Genomic DNA, 16,769 nt, shown 5'->3' on the forward strand with positions numbered 1-16,769 from the left:
ATCCTGGATCCTAGGTGGCTTTTTCAGTAACTTAGTACTAGGGATTAGCTAGCCTAGCTTACTTCAGTGACCTTTGCAACATCACTATTACCAGAAGGTTATGTATTGGCTGGGGACGCGTGCTAGATCGCGGGCGTCTTTTTCAGTAACGTAGAACTGGGGATTAGCTAACCAAGGTCACTTCAATAACCTTTGCAACGTCACCCTTACTAGAGGTTCATATGTGGACTAGAACGCGGATGTTAGATTGTGTGTTGCATTTTCAGTGACTTGGTACTAGGGATTAGCTAGCCTAGATCGCTTCAATGACCTTTGCAACGTCACCGTTACTGGAGGGTCATGTACGGACTGGAACGCGGATGCTGGATCGTGGGTGGCTTTGTCAGTGAATTGGTAGCTCGCTAATATCACGGTAGCAGTCCTCGTGCTGTTGCTGTTGTGGTTAGAACGAAGGCTGGAGGCTGTGGGGATCCAAAAGCAGAGTCATTCTGGCTGAACACTGTCTATTGAGGGTATTCAGGATCCATTCTTAGCGACGAGGCTATCGAGAGACTATCCAGGGACTTCACCACCAGCCGCCCTACACAATGCAGAAACAGGGTATACAATGATATGGCCCATCCACCATCGAAACCCGCGACGCCCGTGTATGCACATATGAAAAGAGACCTAGGGTATTTGCAACCATTCCGAACGCCTTCGAGACCCTGATGCAACATGATATCTGGTTTTGCTAGCCGAAAATGAACATGCACCAGACGGAAAGAGTTAATCGTGAACATCGTACTCATGCTTCGTGCCGGCGTGATGTCCATGGAGTCGGATACGGTAGAGGCAGGTGTGGTCGGCGCCATAGTTGCTGGCGATGCGAACCATAGCCTTGGTGATGGGAACGGCGCTCTGCCCATCCAGATTGAAGGTCTGGACATGATTGGAGCCGTGGATGTCGTATCGGACGCTGCCAAGGCAGACCCACCCAGCAAGACCCGGACCACACTGATCTTTGCGATGCTGGAAGTGGAAAGTGGGCGGCGCTGCCGCCTGGACCCAGAGTTCGACATCCCTTGGCGCATTGGCAATGTTCTCGTCTGGGACGACGTCGATTGGTAGATGCTCGATCGTGATCTGGCTTGGGAACATAGGTTTTGGCACAGTGACACCTAGCTGTGCTTTGCCTGTATGACTCGCGTCACCTGCAGAGCACCAGCATTCACCGGGCTCCTGCCAAGGGTATAAGGCGGCCGAAGGTGGACGACGTTGCGGAATCAAAGACAGCCGCCTCGCCACTCTGGCAAGGGCTGCGGGATCATCGCTGTAGGTGCCGGATGTGATGCTCGAGTCGACTCTAGCGCCTAGACCCGGGGAGAAGTAGTTGGCTTTCTTTTCGGTGAGCTCCATATTGGCGATGAGGTTGGTGAGAGCGAGGGATTGGAGACGCATTTGGTCGACGGCTGCTTTCTTGACTTCATTGTTCATAAGGAATTTGAGTTGCTTAGCGTTCGCAGACATCGCTTCAGCAACCTTCGCGTCCACGCGATCGGAGAGCTCAGCGTATTGCTTCTCCATGATCTTTGCAAACTCTTCTCGTGAGATGGGCATGGGCCAGGCTTCGGACGTGCCGAGGTCGATTGAGCCACGAAGCTCTTTTATCTTGAGCTGGCTCTCCCTGAGGAACTCGTTCCAGGCGGTATCGTTGGAGCGGACTTTGAGAAGAAGCGCCCTCCAGAATTCATCTGGAATTTCCACCGAACCATCACGCTGGCGAGTAACGACGAGTTGCTCAGGAAGGTGATCTTTTAGTCCCTGGATCGTGTCGTCGACGACGCCAAACTTCTCCTCCCATTTCTTGTTCAAGAGGTACATGCGGTTCCATAGAATGTCGTCGTGGACTGCTTCGCCTTGACGGAATGCACGTATAGCCTCCTCTTCCGTTGTCTCCGGGGGCATGATCCACCGTGCCCAGTCGTTCCAATGATAAGAGAAGCGAGAGCCTACGGCCTTGAACATTCCCGGAGTCTGAGGAGCGGTTTCGGCGAAGCCAGAAGGCGGTGTGTACTGTCGTAGCGGGATTACGACAAGGGGGAGAAAGATTGCAAGCGCTCCGACAAGGTAAGGGACCCACCACCACCGGTTCCCGCTCTTAGGCTCGTCGAAGGCATCCTGCACGTCTCCTTCGATAGACTGCTGAACCAGCACACGAGCTGGGAGAGGAACAGCACGACGTGGGCCGGCTTCTGACCGGCGTACCTGCCTGTTTCCGTCGCGGACAAGCCGATCGGCTTCCTCGCGGGCTAGCTCTTGAGCCGCTTCGCGCGCCTGTTCTTGAGCGTGGCGAGCTCGCTGCTCAGCTTCGCGGCGGGCGCGTCGGCTTGCACGCTCACCTGCCTCCCGACGACCGTCGGCAATCAGCTCATCAATCGAAGTATCCAGATCCTCTGGGGTGAACTCCTGTTGGCCGATACGGGTCCTTGAAGGTCGTACACGCGCAGTGGTTGCGTGGGTCATGCCGGCCTCTCTGGTCATTCCGAATGACTTTGAGGTGTCGGCGGCGGGCTGGCTCCGCTCATCTTCGCTCGACGACTCCTCGCCGCTGTGATGGTCCGGAAGGGGTGGCAAACCGGCAGGACCACCATTGAGTGCGCCGCTCATCATCGGCTCCTCCTCCTCACCCTTCTCTTCATCGTCGCGACCGACGGCAGTTTCACGCTGGGCCTCGAATGCCTGAGAGAAGCCGGTGGCCGTTACGGTCAGTACAGCAGCCTCTACACTCCGTCCACTGGCGCCATAAGCGGTTGATTTGCGAGGGTTGACCTTGGGGAGGGCCCTCTTGCGACGAGACGGGGTCGCAGCAGTGGGAGCGCTCGTGGTAACCACTGACTGGGAAACCATCGAGTGAGGTTGCGAGAGACGTGTCGAGCGGCGGACGGGTCCGCCGTACTCACTGCCGGCTTGCGACATGACGATGCCTCTTGGTGAGTCACCAATGAGCGAGAAGCTGCGTGGTGCTGCTGATGCTGCGACGAGATTCGCGGAAGCTTTGTGCTCGTCAGCTCGGGCTGTGGGGGGATGGTTTGAGGAAAGGAAAGGAAGAAGGTGAAGATTTCGTCGGTGGGCCAACAGAGACGAGTGTGTGACCGAAAAGTGGGGCGGATGGAGAGACAAGGCACAAATTTGGAAGGAAAGAGATGCGGTGAAAGCGGACTGGTGGGCAGATTGGCGAAGAGGAGCAGCCTGATGAAGCTTTCACCACGCCAACAGGGATTGCTGAGCATCACCCAAGACTTACCACTTCCGCTTTGAAAAGCACCTCTTGCGCCCCTCTCCCAGCCTGAAAGACTGGCGACGTTTTCTGGTCCTTCTCTGCTGTGCGCGCTGGAGTCGTCGTTGTCGGTGAGAGCGGGTTGCTGCAGCAGAACGGTAAACACGTGGAATACAGATGGCAACCCTGGAAGCGGTCGACGCGTCGAGGACCTGTCGCGCGGGGTCGCTATGATGCGGCGGCTGTTAACACTGACGGAGCCCTCGATGCCTAGCGATGCGATAATCCAGCATTTTCCTCAGTTAAGCTCCAGCGCCGCCGCACGCGTGAGGACGGTGATGGTGGAGCGGTCGCGTCTCGGAGGCGTTTTGCGCTCCCGGCCCAATGCGGGCATTTTAGCGAGGCGGCAAGCACCGGCAGAACGAATGCCAGGAAGGCACGAAAGCACGAAATGGAGACAACGGAATGCACAACAACAACGGTGGAGATGAATAGTCAAGGACATTGACTGCCCATGTAATTCCTCATTGCCCCCTTGTAGTATCAGCCAATGTCCGCGGAAGTGATGTTGGTCGAATCACTGCCCTGATCCCTCGACTCCACATTGTTGTACAGCACTCTCACGCGGGCAGGCTCACCGCCGGCCAGTTCAAGGACATGATAGAGAAACGGAGAAAGGACAGTCTTTGCGACCATTGCTTGCCTATCCTTCCCGTGACCTCGCAGCAATTTCCACTCCCCTGGGCCGCTTTCGTCTTCCGGAATCTTTTTCTGGGCCATGTTCGGATGCTCCCACATGATCCTGCCATGCTCCGGGACGTTCTTCCATTTCTCAAGCACGTTGCACTTGTTCTTCTTTTTCGCCATCATGAGCCGCACTGAGAAGTGGATGTTCATCGCGAAAGGTTGCTCGCTTAGCTCGGCAGCACGCTGTTGAGAATCGTCGGTTTCGGCCCCTCCAGCGAGTAGGTCTTTCCCTTTACCTTTGCTGTCCGACGCAGATTCATGGCCTGGACTGTCCGTATGAACCTCGCTGGCCCGGCTCGTACCTTCGGAATGACTCGTCGATGGCGAAGTGCTAGTGGCATCCGATCTACGCCTTCGACCGAATGTCTCTCCTGAGCGGCTCTTACTAGGAGTATCGGCCGTAGCATTGGACCCATCAGCTGTACCTGTCCGACGATCCTCGCCGCCATCAGCACTAGCTTTGAAATATTTTCGTCGCCTTTTGAGACCTGCAAACCACCAGTACCAAGCCGTTTTTGTGACAAAGCCTGTTACTCATCAGCGTTCACGAAGTCAACTAGGAAAGAGCATGGTATAAGGAGAGAGAGAGAATGTTTGAATACGTACCTTGTCTCCGTGCGTGAGACGGCAGCTTCAAGGTTGCTTTGTATCTTCCCAACGGTCTATTTACCATTATGATCCATTTCATGTGCCGACCGCCCAAGAATTCGATGAGACTCCCGGTCTCGAAGGTAACACCAAGCGCTATCAGCTTCGAGGCCATCCATATGAGGGAGATAGTTGCTAATTCGGGATCTCCACTGCCGCCGCCGACGTCTGCGTGCGAGCCAAGGAACCAACATTGCGTAACGTTCCTACAGCCCTCGTTGCCCTCTCTCCACACAACCGGTTTAAAAAGGCGTCTGCTCTCATTCAGCGCTAAAGCCTGAAAGGCATGTTCAAGCACACGTGGTGCAGATTTGCCGACGAAAGATAGGGGTCTGGGTGACAGAGTCGGCGTAGGGAACCCGAGAGCGCTGACTGTGTCCCAGACTGCAAGTGCCTTGATTTTGACTTTCCGCGTGGTCGGTGCCTCGATCTTTCCCGGAGCCTTTAGCGCATCGGTGATTTCCTTCAACAAAACTTGCAACGGTGTCATGTTCGACCAAGTCCTCAGGTCTTGATTTGCCCATAGCGTGAACAGGGGCCGAAGATACTGCAAATCTTCCTTCCTAAGCAATCCAATCTGACCTATCAGTGATGCCACACATTGGACTGTGAATGCGCCTCGTGAAAATCCAACAAGGATGATCTCGTCGCCGTCTTGGTAGTTGTATGAGACGAAGCTGTAGGCATTCCTGATCTTGGCTGATATTCCTGTTGAAGTAGTTCAGCACCTCACATGCGACGACGTTCTGTCCTTGAAGGAGGCTAACCTCGTCCAGTTGCTCCGTCAACACCTTGTCCAAGCCCAAACAAGCCAGTGCCGTTACCGACGCCACTATCATAGTAGACAAGCTGGAGGTAGCCATCGTCAGAGACACCCTTGATAGACCTGGCGAGCCTTGCCACGTTTGTGAGCGGCTGGCCTTTGTTGTTTACGCCGTCCTGCCATGTACCATCACAGCAAATAAAAAGCCGCCTCTTCACCACTTCAACGAAGGCATCAGAAGGACCGGACTCCATATGGTTCAGAGGACAGAGAATTCAAAGGGGCAGTTTTTGCTGGGAGGGTTAGAACTCCGAAATAGGTGACTTGTTTCTGCTTGGAGTGGGGCCGGTGAGTTTATCTTGGAACTGGGAGGGGTTCCGAACTTTCTCAGTTCATTGCTCATTGGTCGTGGCATTGCAGTCGAAGGACCATGTAGATCGCGAGCTGAAATGCAGGCCCCCTGTAAACGGAACCTTGCGTCGCGACACCATTGGCAGCTCATTGGAGTGCATGTATTAAGGCGCAGCCGCCACGGCTGAAGCATGACGTATGAAGCATGAGAAGGTCGGGGCAAAACCTGAACGAACAATTGAGGGTAAATAGCAGGAAGAGTCCGAAACTGATGAATGGAGACAATACATATACGCTTACTGTAATTTCCAATCCTTGTACGACCACTTTTCTGTAACGACAACCTTCTTTTTCTTCGCATAGGGGATTTGCTTCCGCGGCTCGACCTTGCCGCGAACCATCATACTTCGGAACCTGTCCTTGAGTAGGTTGCCTTCTGGTTTTAGCCGGCGGAGAGAATCTTGGAGCTCGTCGGCCAAGACGACTTCGAGAGGAGCTTCTGGGATACTGAAGTCCGTCAGCACGGTCTAGAATGTAATGCTCACGGCAGAACTTACGGATGCTTGCCCCAGCGCTTCTTACGGAGGACCTCGTCTCCGTCGTCAGACGACTCGTCGTCTTTCGGAGCGAGAACCATTTCGCGGGCGGCTGCACGAGCCTTCTCCCTCTCCTCCACGGACTTCGCGAGCTCCTTAACCTTTAGCGCTTGCTGCTCCTTTGCCTTCATCTTCGCTTCATGCTTCGCCAACCGCTCTGCCTCCTTCCTTCTCTTGATCTTGTTCCGTTGAGCCTGGGTCTTTCGCTCCGGCCTCTTCGTCTTCAAGTCATTCTCATCGTTGTCGCTGAAGCCCTCCCACTCACTTTCCCATGCACTCGTGTTGCCATCCGATTCTGAGTCTGGCGCGGCTAATGCTCGCTCTAACCGCTCAGCCTCTTCTCTCGCCTCCTGCAGTCGCTTCTTCTCGTCCTCGACCGCCTTGTCACCTTCCCTCGTGATGAGCTCCTGCCAATCGTTGAAGTTGGGATTGTAGCTCTTGCCCGCTTCTGGTTTCTTGACTGCTGGAATTGCTTTGCCGCTTTTTGCCAGTGACACTGGTGCGCGTTTTAGCGTGACCGGCTCTTTCTTTGGCTTCTTCTCTTCCAAGAATGAAAACTTCGGGTCTTTGTGCGCCTCCTGCATCGCCCATGGATCGTGATCTGCTGCATCGCCCGTCTGCACGACGTCCTTCTGTACCTGCTCGCCTCCGTATGCAATTGACCTCAGCCTGTCATAATCCTTGTTCGAGACTCTAGGTTTCTTCCTCTTCTTCTCTTCGACGAAATCTGACAGACGTTTCTTCGAGGAAACGGCGGGTACAGCGGAGCGCTGAGCGAGGATCTCGTCGACTTTGAGGGGCTTGTGGCGCTTCAGGACTCGTTTTTGGATGTCGGCGTCACCAGTAGTGTCGACGGCGAAGAGTTCTTCTGAAGGTTTCTCTGCAATAACGCCACTGCGGGGGGTCAGAAAACAATTGTTATTGTGGTATCGGTGTGAATTACCCTTGGATGATCTGCTCCCGCACCTCGTCGAGGCCGGACTGAACCTCCGTAACGTCCACATTTTTGCGCCAGGCCTTCTTACCCTTGCGGCTGGGCTGTTTGTACTGTGCGGGCGCCGTTTCCGTATTCGCCATTGTTGTTTGTCGTAGATATGTTGCGAAGCCAGTCGCGCTTGAATTTCGAGAGTTGCAAAAGTTGGAATCTCGCCAAAATTCCGCCCGCGCTCCAGTGGCTCGAGCTCGAATTACGTCACGTGCTTCATGCGGACCGGTCGAGGGAACACCCTGGCGCCACACTAACGGCACGGCATCCGGGGGTCGTCAAGGCTTCCAGGACTGCACAGCAAACTGCTTTCTCCTATTCACACACTTCCGCGCTGCCACGTCGACAAGCCAACTCAGTACTCTTCCTTTCTATTCTCTCCTTCGCTGCATAGGGTTCGCGGGTCGCTTCTACACACAATGGCGCAGTCGGGGTATTCGAATCCGCTGAAGAAATTCAAGTGAGTGCATTGCGGCGCTGCGACGGAAAAGGGATGCTGATGTAATGTAGGCTTGTGTTTCTGGGGGAGCAGAGCGGTATGTCTAGCGAGGCATGGAGATTGCCAGGGAAGAGAGGATGCTAATGCGATTGCGCAGTGGGCAAGACGTCGTTGATCACACGGTTCATGTACGATTCATTCGACAACACATATCAGGCGACCATCGGCATAGACTTCTTGTCAAAGGTGCGACCCACGCTGCATATATGTACCTTGGGTTTCCGGGCAACCGCTGACTCTTTCAGACAATGTACCTCGAAGACCGCACCGTCCGCCTGCAGCTCTGGGATACCGCCGGCCAAGAACGCTTCCGCTCGCTCATCCCCTCCTACATCCGCGACTCGTCCGTTGCCGTTGTTGTCTATGACATTACCAACAAAAAGACCTTCGAGAACACTCGCAAATGGGTCGATGACGTGCGGGGCGAGCGTGGCAACGACGTGATCATCGTGCTGGTAGGCAACAAGACAGATTTGAACGACAAGCGGGAAGTCACGACGCAGCAGGGCGAGGAGGAGGCCAAGAAGAATAATTTGATGTTCATCGAGACGAGCGCAAAGGTCGGGCACAACGTTAAGACATTGTTTAAGAGGATCGCGCAGGCACTGCCGGGGATGGAAGGGGAGGGGCAGCAGGGGCAGAGTCAGAGTATGTCGTATTCTTTGGAGGATGCTGTTTGGGATAGGACTGACAACTGCTGCAGTGATCGACGTCAACATCAACCCGAGCCAACCACAGGAATCGAGCTCCTGCCAATGTTAGGCATTCCTCCGAGCAGTTATCTTTTGCCTTCGCTTAGACTTTGTTGTATCTATTCGGGTTCTTTTGCGTGTTGAGCAGACGACATTGTGAGCAAGGCGTTTGGGCATGGACTGTATCTCGAGCATGCAAAGCACGACTTTGGGAGACCTGGCAGTTGTAATTTGTAGTATACCAAGCATTCGAGCGCTTCATGACTGTACACTGCCTCCACGCTGTGCTTGTGAGGGATGAGCGGCCCCCGACTCACGCTTCGGTCCGGATATGGTATCGTCATTCAGATCGCCATCTATACCACCCGTCGATACCGCGTATCATGCCATCCCAAAACGCCGGCCAGCAACTCGACCAGACCAATAGCACGCGATACTTTTACATGTACAAGAATATTACAATGAGCTGCGACCGTGCGTAGAGAGGGGTCCTAGATCGAATATTGCTGCAGAGCAGCATCCTACTCAATTCCGCCAGCTGAACCAGCTTCCGACGGTGCCTTGCTGCCGCCAACGGGAATGCTAGTGTCGACGGCTATCATCTCGGCGAGGATATCGAGGACGGGCTGGAGCGCATCAGCGGCATCTATGACACTTCTGAAGAAGGAGCCCTACCTTGGGCACGGTCTTGTCGTAGATGTTAATCAGCTCTCTCGGGTTCGGGTAGACCTTCAATGCGCGGTAGAAGCACAGCGCGGCCTCTATCGAATCGGCGCCTGCTGAACGATTAGTACCATCTCCGAATGCCGCTAGGCACACTCTCCACATACCCGACTGGACCATGCCCTCTCCCTGCGCAACTTCCTGCATGAAGTATGCCTCAACCTCCTCGGGATCCTTGGGGAAGCCGTCCTCGTTCGCGCGCGCTACAGCCTCCCGGATGGCTTTCTTCTGCTCCTTGCCCTGCGCCTCAGCCTCCTCCTTCGCGGCGCGCGCTTGCCGCTTCGATTCGCGCTTCAATTGTTTGCGGAACTCGGGATCGGTGCGCCGCCGGTGGTCAAAGTAGATGGCGTATGCGACGAAGCCGGTGACGACAGTGCCGACGCTGATCGCGGCGATAGTTGATGGTTTTAGCGAGGAAGACATTATGGTTTGGCCGCCGAGTTGGGAACAGAAAGAAGATGAATTGAAGAAGCAGAGAGAGGAAGAAAGGGAAATGGCGAAGGGAGAAGGGATGATGTTGATGAAATGGGGTCGAACTTTTTTGGAGCAGGGAAAGACCGGCAGGACTGCGGGCCCGAGCTCCAGCGGACCGGGATGTGTGCATTGGGACTCGTACGCGGCAAGACACCACCTGTCACTGCTCAATACCCCGCTAAACACACCCTCGACGGATTGCTGGCATCCTCCGTCTGGCAGGCAACATGTCGGAAGAACGCGGCAAAGGAATCTCGCTGCGCAAGAAGCGCACGCAGAAGGTCAAAGGCGGCGCGCCGACCATCAGCGCTCCACGACAGATTAGCGCGCCCATGCCCGCTGGGCTCGCTGCTGCAACGCTTTCAAGCTCCGGACGCCCTTCTACAGAGTCGAACCGGTCGGGAAAGAGGCTTGACGCGCCCCGCGAAAGGCCGCAGAGGGCGGATAAGACGGCCGATCTGGTCAAGAGGAGGTACTCGCAGCGGATAACGCAGCTCCCGAGCGACTTTGGCAATGGCGCGCCGATGCCAGATATGCCAGCCATACCGGCTCAGTATAGGGAGGCGCCGCCAAGCAGGGACGGGAGGCCGCCCGGGAGCTCGGATGGGCGTGCCTTGAAGGTAGACATGAGGGCATTGCGTGATCCCAGCCTGAAAGTGGACTCTTGTGAGCCGCCCAATCGAAATGCAAGCCCCAAGTGACTGACAGATCCAGACGTGAACTCGATACTAGCAGACGCCTCCGAAGAAGACATCCGCCGCTTCCAGGACGACCTCCGCAAAGTGAAGAATCGCACCTCGACCGACCTCCAGCACAATGTGTATCAGAATCGCACGCAGTTTATCAAGATTAGTAAAGAGGCGGAGAAGCTCAAGGGCGAAATGCGGACGCTTAAGCAGCTGATGTCTGAATTGACGGCTACACTGGGGCAGACCGCGTCCGCCGCGAATACGAACGGGGACGCAATCACCGCGCGGAAAGCTGCAAATCGGAGCTCGGTAGCAAATCTGGAGGCGCTTTGGAATTCCCAGCTGCACCAGCTTTGGAAGCGCATTGAAGGGTCACAGAAGTATCTGCCGGCTATTCCTGGTCGACACGTGGTGTGGGAGTCTAGGAAATGGGTGGAATTGAACGCTGCGACGTGGAAAGCAAAAAGACGAGTCCATCTGTTCCTCCTGAATGACCATCTGCTAGTCGCTGCAGAAAAGAAACAGCGAAGCGAGGCCGCGCAAAGCTCGCGAGACAAGAAGAACGCCGCGCAGGAATGGGTAGCGCAGCGATGCTGGCCACTTCAGGACGTGCAGATGGCAGATCTTTCCTCGAAAACAAAACCCGGAGGTCAAGATGGCAAGTCCGGCACTGCCAATGCGATCAATATTCGGGTCGGGAGTGAATCATTTACATACGCCGTTTACCCAGGGGAAGACGCAGACAAAGCCCAACTACTTTCCACATATCGAAAGGCCGTCGAAGATCTACGGAAGAGCCAAGAAGCCGAAATCGAAGAACGAGGCAGGGCCCAGGACTCATACAACTACTTCGCCACGCGGGATCCGAACATCCTGAAGAAGACGGATCTGATGGAGAGCTTGTCGGACAACGTCGTGAATAACCGAGCAAGCATGTTCGTCGATATCGATGGCAAGCAACAGAACATCCGAATGGTAGAAAGCCAGCTCGATGAGCTCGACATCGATATTGCGCTACAGCACTTCGAAGAAGCGGTGAAGAAGGTGGAGCGGCTGAAAGCACTAGCGAAGAACATCAGAGGCAACTCAATGGCCCAAGGCATCGTGTCCTTCAAAGTGAACGAGCGGGCGACGAAGCTGGCCAGCGTACTTATCAAACAGCTCGTGGAAAACAACAACTGGATGGAATCGGTAAAGAAACACGTCACCTGGGTAGTACGATTAGGCTTCGAAGATCGAGCGCGAGAAGCGTACCTTGAGGCTCGAGGAAACCTCATCAAGACGCGATCACGGTACGTTGACCTCCACATGTACTCTTACTCGTTCGCTAACCCTGGGTTTCAGCCAATGCATTTTTGAAGGCAACCTTCCGGACTACATCTTCCAAATCTCCTATATTTACTTCACCGTCATCAAGAACACAGTCGACATCTACCAGAAGTGCTTCCCGCAGGTACTCATGTCTGCGTGCGTCAAGTGGGCCAAAGAGCATGTCGATCAGTTTAATGTGCTCCTGAGACGACAGTTGGGTAGCGTAGGTGAGAACACACAGGTGTGGAAAGACTGCATGAATCAGGCGCATGAACATGCCGCTATGTTGAGGGAGGTGGGCTTAGATTTCTCGGAGCTGGTGGGCAAGGGCGTGGAAGAGACAGAGGAAGAGAGGCCTGTCGGGCTTGGGGTCAGCTCGTGAGCGGTTGTATAGAGGCGTGTTTGGAGTTGCATATAACGTCGGGTTCTGTATAGGCTATGAGCGTTCAGCGAGGTCAGCGAGGCGTTGGGGAGTCCTACAGGCCAGCGCTTCAATTCATCAGACATTTCGTCAATCAACCCTTCGAGCCTGATGCGCCTGTACTCGCCGAGATGGTGAAAGACGTTCTCTCACTTCCTCACACTTTGCCACCTACTTTCTCGATTTCACTTCGAGTAGTTTGCTCATGCTCACCGCTTATCTCTCACCTTCCCCGTCTTCTGCTGCAAGCCCACCGTGCCAAGAAATGAGCTGTCGTCGCCAGAGGACGGGCTCACCTTCACCTTAGATCGAAGAGCTATATATTGGTCGCCCGCCTCTAGTCCTCGTCCTCTCTTCTACAACAGCTTGACACAAATCTCCGGCTTGTCCTCAGGCTCAGACAGACAATCCACTACCACCTAACCTTCAAGCGGACTTCAAGATGCCGACTGAGGGGGAGAACGTCCAGTACCTGTACCTCGTCCTGACCAATGGCGGGCCTCCGCAAGTGCGTTTCTTCCCGCCCATTTGGTCGAGGTTTCTCGTGCTAACCGAGGTCTCAGATCGACATGGTGGCCGTCAGCAAGGCTCTCGACCTCTCACCAGGTGCGACGAGCAAACGCTGGTCCCGGCTGAAGCAGGCCATGGAGCAGGGCAAGTATCCCAGTGCGGGCTCGTACGGCTTCCTCTGGTTGTGCGTCAAGCATAGTACGAGGGATAAGGTAGGTCTTTCCCTCTTCTCTGGACGGGGAGCCAGCCTTGTAGTGGGGTAAAAGCTGTGTGAAGGCTTTCAGGGGATTGACCGAACTTCCGGCTCTTTCTGTCGCGTTTACCAAATTCAGGTTCCTGCCCGGATCGGAAAAAGGAGCGATGCGCGATGATGCTTTGGCTAACGCGTAGTACAGACTCCGGATTGGCATTCGATTGCTAAAGCCTGCGGAACAACCCCTGGCGCAGCTTCCAAGCGCTACTCTCGCATGAAGCAAGCTTTCGAGAAGGGCGATGCTACTCCGTCTTCCACCACGCCCACTAAGTCCAAGGCCACCACCAACGGCGATACAACTCCGACTACGACCACCAAGCGGAAGCGCGTCTCGGCCACTAAGAAAGCCTCCAAGGACGTGGGCAAGTACAAACCAGGCGATGAGGAGCCGGACGATGACGAGGACTTCACTCCCTCAAAGCCAAAGCGCGCTCGAGCCGGGACCGCGAAAGCGAGTGCTACTACCAAGTCCAAGTCCACCAAGACCAAGGCCAACGGAGCCAGCACCACCATCAAGAACGAAGCCCCCGGCGACTCCCTTCCCCTCCCCACGCCGAAAGCTTCCACCTCCTTCAACCCCACCGAAGCGACCACCTTCATCAAGTCGGATCCGGGCATGAACCCCAACCGATCGGTTGAGGACGAGGAGAAGGCAGACGAGCATTTCTACGACGCTGTCGAGGGCGTTGAGGAAGAAGCCGTTGCGCAAGAGAGTGAGTGCGATGTCCAAATGGCAGACTGCCAGCTTTGCGAGTGTAGGGCAGACTGGGTGGCTAATGCGCTTGGTGTAGGAGTTCAAGATTGGCTGGAGGATCAGCAGGAGATCTAGCGATCTAGTGAGGAGCTGGCTAGGTTGGCAGGGGTTGGATGAGGCTTTTGGTGGTGATTTGGTGTGGAGTTCTCGGTGTTAGGTTAGTCCAGAATTCCTGTGGAGTCTCATTCATGATTTGGTCTCGGTTTGCTTGGGGCTACTGGGCGGCATCCGGAGGTTTGGGGAAAATGTTTATTTTCGGGGAAAACTGGCTAGACGGCTGGATGATGACGCTTCGAGTTGCGTTGCTGGAATCCAGCTCATCTCGTGGTAACACGACTTTCCTTGCGCAGCCGCTCGAATGGCTCCGAATGCAAAGTCAGCCGTCAGATGCACGAGCTTTTTGGTATATCCGCCTTCCGCCCAAAACGCCGGCGCTATGCGAGAGAGATCCGCGACCCTTTCCTGTCCGTTCGTGCTCAAGTTCCTAAAGAATAGTCGAAAGAAGTCTACTCGGTATCATCCTGTCATTTGCACATCCTGTTGCTTCCGCTTCAGTCCCCCGTTCGCGTCAGCGGACTGGGTCTGAAACTTTGCCTCCAAAGCCTCAAGCAACACCTCTTTCAGCACGCTCAAGCTCCCCACCGCCGCATGCGTAGCACCCTCAATGAGCCCATCCGGGTCGGTGCCAACATCGCCCTTCACCCAAATTTCCGTAATCTCATCCCTGCTCGCCAGATATCCGACCGCACAAGCCGCAACAATCTCCTGATGCTCTGCCGGACACGGATCCAGTATCCGCATCACCTTCTCTTTCGCATCTTTCGCCTCTGGGTTCCGTATGATCGCCGCCACTCCCCCAGAAACCATATCCACACAGTCAATCCCCGCATCCACAATCGCGGCACTGGCCACCGTTATGCATCCTGCCAGCACATTCAGCAAACCCCACCCGCCTCCATTGCCCGTCCCATTCCCCTCAACATCTCCCCACCATCCATTCTCATCGCCCTCTAGCACCGTAACAACCACTTCAACCCCGCTCTTCGGCCATCGCTCTCCTATCATGACGCCCCGCAGTGCGGTCTCGACATGTACCCCCAGATCGCGTTCTGTGGAGTCTCGTATGTAGCCGCGCCGGTGGCGCGTTGCAAAGGGCGCGAACTTTACGGTTGTGGTGAGGAGGAGGGAAGGGGAGAAAGAGGCGCTACGAGGGAGGGGCTTTGGGCCTTGGACAGATGCGGCGATTTTGAGGGAACTTGTAGGAGGTATAAGCGTCGATTTCGAAGGTGAAGAGGCGGAGGGAATTTCGAGGTATGCGGAGCCGGAGGCGGAGGGGACGATGCCGGTTTGGAGGACTGTGGTTGGCGTCAGTCTGAGCTTTGAGCAAGGCTCTAGGGTCCAATGCGAAACTTTGCGAGGCAAGGAGAGCTCTTAGAAGCTCCCTAAGCCATACAATTCCCAAAGACTTTGTCATGGCCAAGTTTGAAGAGAAATACAAACACTTACAGATCTGGCGGGGCTCGTTTGGACCTCTTGTTCGTGACGGCCGCAGCGATTGAAGGTACCCAGGCTCTTTTACCGTTCTCGCAAACACCGGGGCCAAAGTGCCACCACTCGGGGCGTTAATTCTCCTCCTATCCAGATTGACTGCCATTGTAGGTGAGCTTGCACTGCCTGTGTATTCGGAATGCCCGCCCGCTTGAAGTTGAGAGTTCAAAAGGCGGATGACTAAGCTGCCAAGATTTCGCGTCGGCCTGGATAATTTTCTCTTCGCTTGCGCGCGACTTCAACCTTCCACCAACAATCCGCGCATAGGTATGCATGCTCCCTTTTCTGCTTTCGTCTTGCCCTTCATGATTGATACTTTCCTGAGATTGTTCGAGCGATCTATAATGAGCATTGAACAACATGCACCACCGTCTGATGTCTTTTGCTGGCTGTAGCACCCCACCCGCGTCTGCTTGGGAAGCTGTGCTGACTGGCTTCTAGATCTCCTCGATGACTGAGCGACACGACAATATTACATTCGGCTTCAAGCATCCCGGAACGAAGACGTGCAGATGCGCTCAGTGGTCCAGCTAGTTGATCTGCATGATGCGTTGTTGAACAGCAGTTCCCCGGGCTCCTCTCAGTCTTCCTGAAGCACACATTGTCCAGTCGATGTGCATCTGTCTAGCTAACCGGAGATAGTCGATGCATTCGACTTACATTGCGAGTCTAGTAAGTGAGCAACCCGATCCCACCTCCTGCCCCATTTTATGATGATTGTGTATGTAAAACAGTTCTGCTACTGAACTCTTTTGAAGACAACCTATACCAAGCTTACCATATTTCTGATACATGCTACTCCCACTTCTTACTTCCATTTGGACACAGTGGAGCTTTTGCTGACTTGCAAACAGATTTCTCGGAAACGGAATTCGAATCGAGCCTATCTCTTTGCATAAAGGTAAGCTATACCTTCGCTCCCCGCCCCGCTAGGACGAAAACCAGTCTATCCATTCAACGACATCCGCCGCCGGGTCACCCTCCCGCACTCTACCAGTCTCGGCTGGGATGACGAGTTGTGGAGTTGCGCTGGAGGCTCGCCAACGGCGCGTAATTGTGGTCTTCGAGCCAAGGATTGCGGCGGTCCGTCTTGGGCTGTCTCGATACGAGGCCGGCGGTGGGGCATGACTAAATCGGCTTACTGAGCACGAACCGTTGATCCTCTGTTTCTTCTCGACTGATCGTAGACGAACGCTGATTCTGAGACCCTAGGGAGTCAAAACTTCGTGACGCCGTCTTAATTCACATCCAAACCTATCTGCCATGTCTTATGCACAGCAACGCAGTTGCCGATAGATATGAACGGTAATGGCCCCTGGCTATGCATTTGCACAACCCTTGTCGCCACGACATGCGCACCGCCACTTATGCAGAAGGCGGATCAAAATCGTAACTACAGGACAAGGGTGACTAATTGCGAATGATTGCTCAAGCCTCATTTTCATGCGTGGCAAGATGAGGTGGGCTGATCAGGGGAGAGAATGATGCTTGGCAGCCCATAAACGCGCCTTAGAACACCGAAGAGCGCGAGGGGTGGGTAAGTATT

General features: G+C 54.8%; 7 protein-coding genes across 7 annotated transcripts; 3 read left to right on the forward strand and 4 right to left on the reverse strand.

The window, feature by feature from the left end:
• Window positions 1-768: 768 nt before the first annotated feature.
• On the reverse strand, window positions 769-5,783 carry BU26DRAFT_550614 (uncharacterized protein; the record flags this gene model as incomplete). Its single annotated transcript, XM_033832063.1, has 5 exons — window positions 5,422-5,783; window positions 4,613-5,362; window positions 3,898-4,533; window positions 2,943-3,529; window positions 769-2,877 (listed from the first exon to the last, which is right to left on the reverse strand). The coding sequence occupies exons 1-5, from the start codon at window positions 5,669-5,671 to the stop codon at window positions 769-771; spliced, it is 4,332 nt and encodes a 1,443-aa protein (XP_033683661.1). The 5' UTR covers window positions 5,672-5,783.
• An 84-nt stretch (window positions 5,784-5,867) lies between these two features.
• Window positions 5,868-7,502, reverse strand: BU26DRAFT_303565 (P60-like protein). Its single transcript, XM_033821821.1, has 3 exons — window positions 7,308-7,502; window positions 6,326-7,258; window positions 5,868-6,275 (listed from the first exon to the last, which is right to left on the reverse strand). Exons 1-3 carry the CDS (start codon window positions 7,439-7,441, stop codon window positions 6,065-6,067), a joined length of 1,278 nt encoding a protein of 425 aa, XP_033683662.1. The 5' UTR covers window positions 7,442-7,502; the 3' UTR covers window positions 5,868-6,064.
• A 140-nt stretch (window positions 7,503-7,642) lies between these two features.
• On the forward strand, window positions 7,643-8,977 carry BU26DRAFT_518876 (ras-domain-containing protein). The gene is made up of 5 exons (XM_033828910.1): window positions 7,643-7,809; window positions 7,860-7,885; window positions 7,946-8,034; window positions 8,094-8,496; window positions 8,552-8,977. Exons 1-5 carry the CDS (start codon window positions 7,769-7,771, stop codon window positions 8,608-8,610), a joined length of 618 nt encoding a protein of 205 aa, XP_033683663.1. The 5' UTR covers window positions 7,643-7,768; the 3' UTR covers window positions 8,611-8,977.
• BU26DRAFT_483564 (protein import receptor MAS20) lies at window positions 8,751-9,769 on the reverse strand. The gene is made up of 3 exons (XM_033825818.1): window positions 9,371-9,769; window positions 9,216-9,316; window positions 8,751-9,166 (listed from the first exon to the last, which is right to left on the reverse strand). The coding sequence occupies exons 1-3, from the start codon at window positions 9,684-9,686 to the stop codon at window positions 9,062-9,064; spliced, it is 522 nt and encodes a 173-aa protein (XP_033683664.1). The 5' UTR covers window positions 9,687-9,769; the 3' UTR covers window positions 8,751-9,061.
• A 131-nt stretch (window positions 9,770-9,900) lies between these two features.
• BU26DRAFT_540231 (uncharacterized protein) lies at window positions 9,901-12,263 on the forward strand. Its single transcript, XM_033831541.1, has 3 exons — window positions 9,901-10,403; window positions 10,452-11,718; window positions 11,771-12,263. Exons 1-3 carry the CDS (start codon window positions 9,965-9,967, stop codon window positions 12,117-12,119), a joined length of 2,055 nt encoding a protein of 684 aa, XP_033683665.1. The 5' UTR covers window positions 9,901-9,964; the 3' UTR covers window positions 12,120-12,263.
• Window positions 12,264-12,600: 337 nt separating this feature from the next.
• BU26DRAFT_377441 (uncharacterized protein) lies at window positions 12,601-13,615 on the forward strand (the record flags this gene model as incomplete). The annotated part of the gene is made up of 4 exons (XM_033822532.1): window positions 12,601-12,666; window positions 12,722-12,880; window positions 13,064-13,376; window positions 13,482-13,615. Coding segments are annotated over 4 exons (672 nt in total), but the record flags the coding sequence as incomplete, so codon positions are not given.
• Window positions 13,616-13,875: 260 nt separating this feature from the next.
• Window positions 13,876-15,346, reverse strand: BU26DRAFT_456220 (exoribonuclease family protein). Its single transcript, XM_033824905.1, has 2 exons — window positions 15,182-15,346; window positions 13,876-15,030 (listed from the first exon to the last, which is right to left on the reverse strand). Exons 1-2 carry the CDS (start codon window positions 15,327-15,329, stop codon window positions 14,192-14,194), a joined length of 987 nt encoding a protein of 328 aa, XP_033683667.1. The 5' UTR covers window positions 15,330-15,346; the 3' UTR covers window positions 13,876-14,191.
• Window positions 15,347-16,769: the final 1,423 nt, after the last annotated feature.

Source organism: Trematosphaeria pertusa (genome assembly GCF_010094035.1).
Source record: "Trematosphaeria pertusa strain CBS 122368 unplaced genomic scaffold BU26scaffold_7, whole genome shotgun sequence".
Classification (NCBI taxonomy): domain Eukaryota; kingdom Fungi; phylum Ascomycota; class Dothideomycetes; order Pleosporales; family Trematosphaeriaceae; genus Trematosphaeria; species Trematosphaeria pertusa.

What these genes read in the sequence shown, in the direction of transcription:
- BU26DRAFT_540231 (XM_033831541.1), top strand. Translation starts at nt 9,965, where the DNA reads ATGTCGGAAGAACGCGGCAAAGGAATCTCGCTGCGCAAGAAGCGCACG. An exon ending in CAGCCTGAAAGTGGACTCTT is followed by an intron (nt 10,404 to 10,451) that starts GTGAGCCGCCCA and finishes TGACAGATCCAG; the next exon opens with ACGTGAACTCGATACTAGCA. An exon ending in CTCATCAAGACGCGATCACG is followed by an intron (nt 11,719 to 11,770) that starts GTACGTTGACCT and finishes CCTGGGTTTCAG; the next exon opens with CCAATGCATTTTTGAAGGCA.
- BU26DRAFT_518876 (XM_033828910.1), top strand. Translation starts at nt 7,769, where the DNA reads ATGGCGCAGTCGGGGTATTCGAATCCGCTGAAGAAATTCAA. An exon ending in GTTTCTGGGGGAGCAGAGCG is followed by an intron (nt 7,886 to 7,945) that starts GTATGTCTAGCG and finishes GCGATTGCGCAG; the next exon opens with TGGGCAAGACGTCGTTGATC. An exon ending in GCAGCAGGGGCAGAGTCAGA is followed by an intron (nt 8,497 to 8,551) that starts GTATGTCGTATT and finishes CAACTGCTGCAG; the next exon opens with TGATCGACGTCAACATCAAC.
- BU26DRAFT_303565 (XM_033821821.1), bottom strand. Translation starts at nt 7,441, where the DNA reads ATGGCGAATACGGAAACGGCGCCCGCACAGTACAAACAGCCCAGCCGC. An exon ending in CGGGAGCAGATCATCCAAGG is followed by an intron (nt 7,259 to 7,307) that starts GTAATTCACACC and finishes GACCCCCCGCAG; the next exon opens with TGGCGTTATTGCAGAGAAAC. An exon ending in AAGCGCTGGGGCAAGCATCC is followed by an intron (nt 6,276 to 6,325) that starts GTAAGTTCTGCC and finishes GACGGACTTCAG; the next exon opens with TATCCCAGAAGCTCCTCTCG.
- BU26DRAFT_483564 (XM_033825818.1), bottom strand. Translation starts at nt 9,686, where the DNA reads ATGTCTTCCTCGCTAAAACCATCAACTATCGCCGCGATCAGCGTCGGC. An exon ending in AGAGGGCATGGTCCAGTCGG is followed by an intron (nt 9,317 to 9,370) that starts GTATGTGGAGAG and finishes ATCGTTCAGCAG; the next exon opens with GCGCCGATTCGATAGAGGCC. An exon ending in ACGACAAGACCGTGCCCAAG is followed by an intron (nt 9,167 to 9,215) that starts GTAGGGCTCCTT and finishes GATGCGCTCCAG; the next exon opens with CCCGTCCTCGATATCCTCGC.
- BU26DRAFT_456220 (XM_033824905.1), bottom strand. Translation starts at nt 15,329, where the DNA reads ATGGCAGTCAATCTGGATAGGAGGAGAATTAACGCCCCGAGTGGTGGC. An exon ending in AAACGAGCCCCGCCAGATCT is followed by an intron (nt 15,031 to 15,181) that starts GTAAGTGTTTGT and finishes CGCCAACCACAG; the next exon opens with TCCTCCAAACCGGCATCGTC.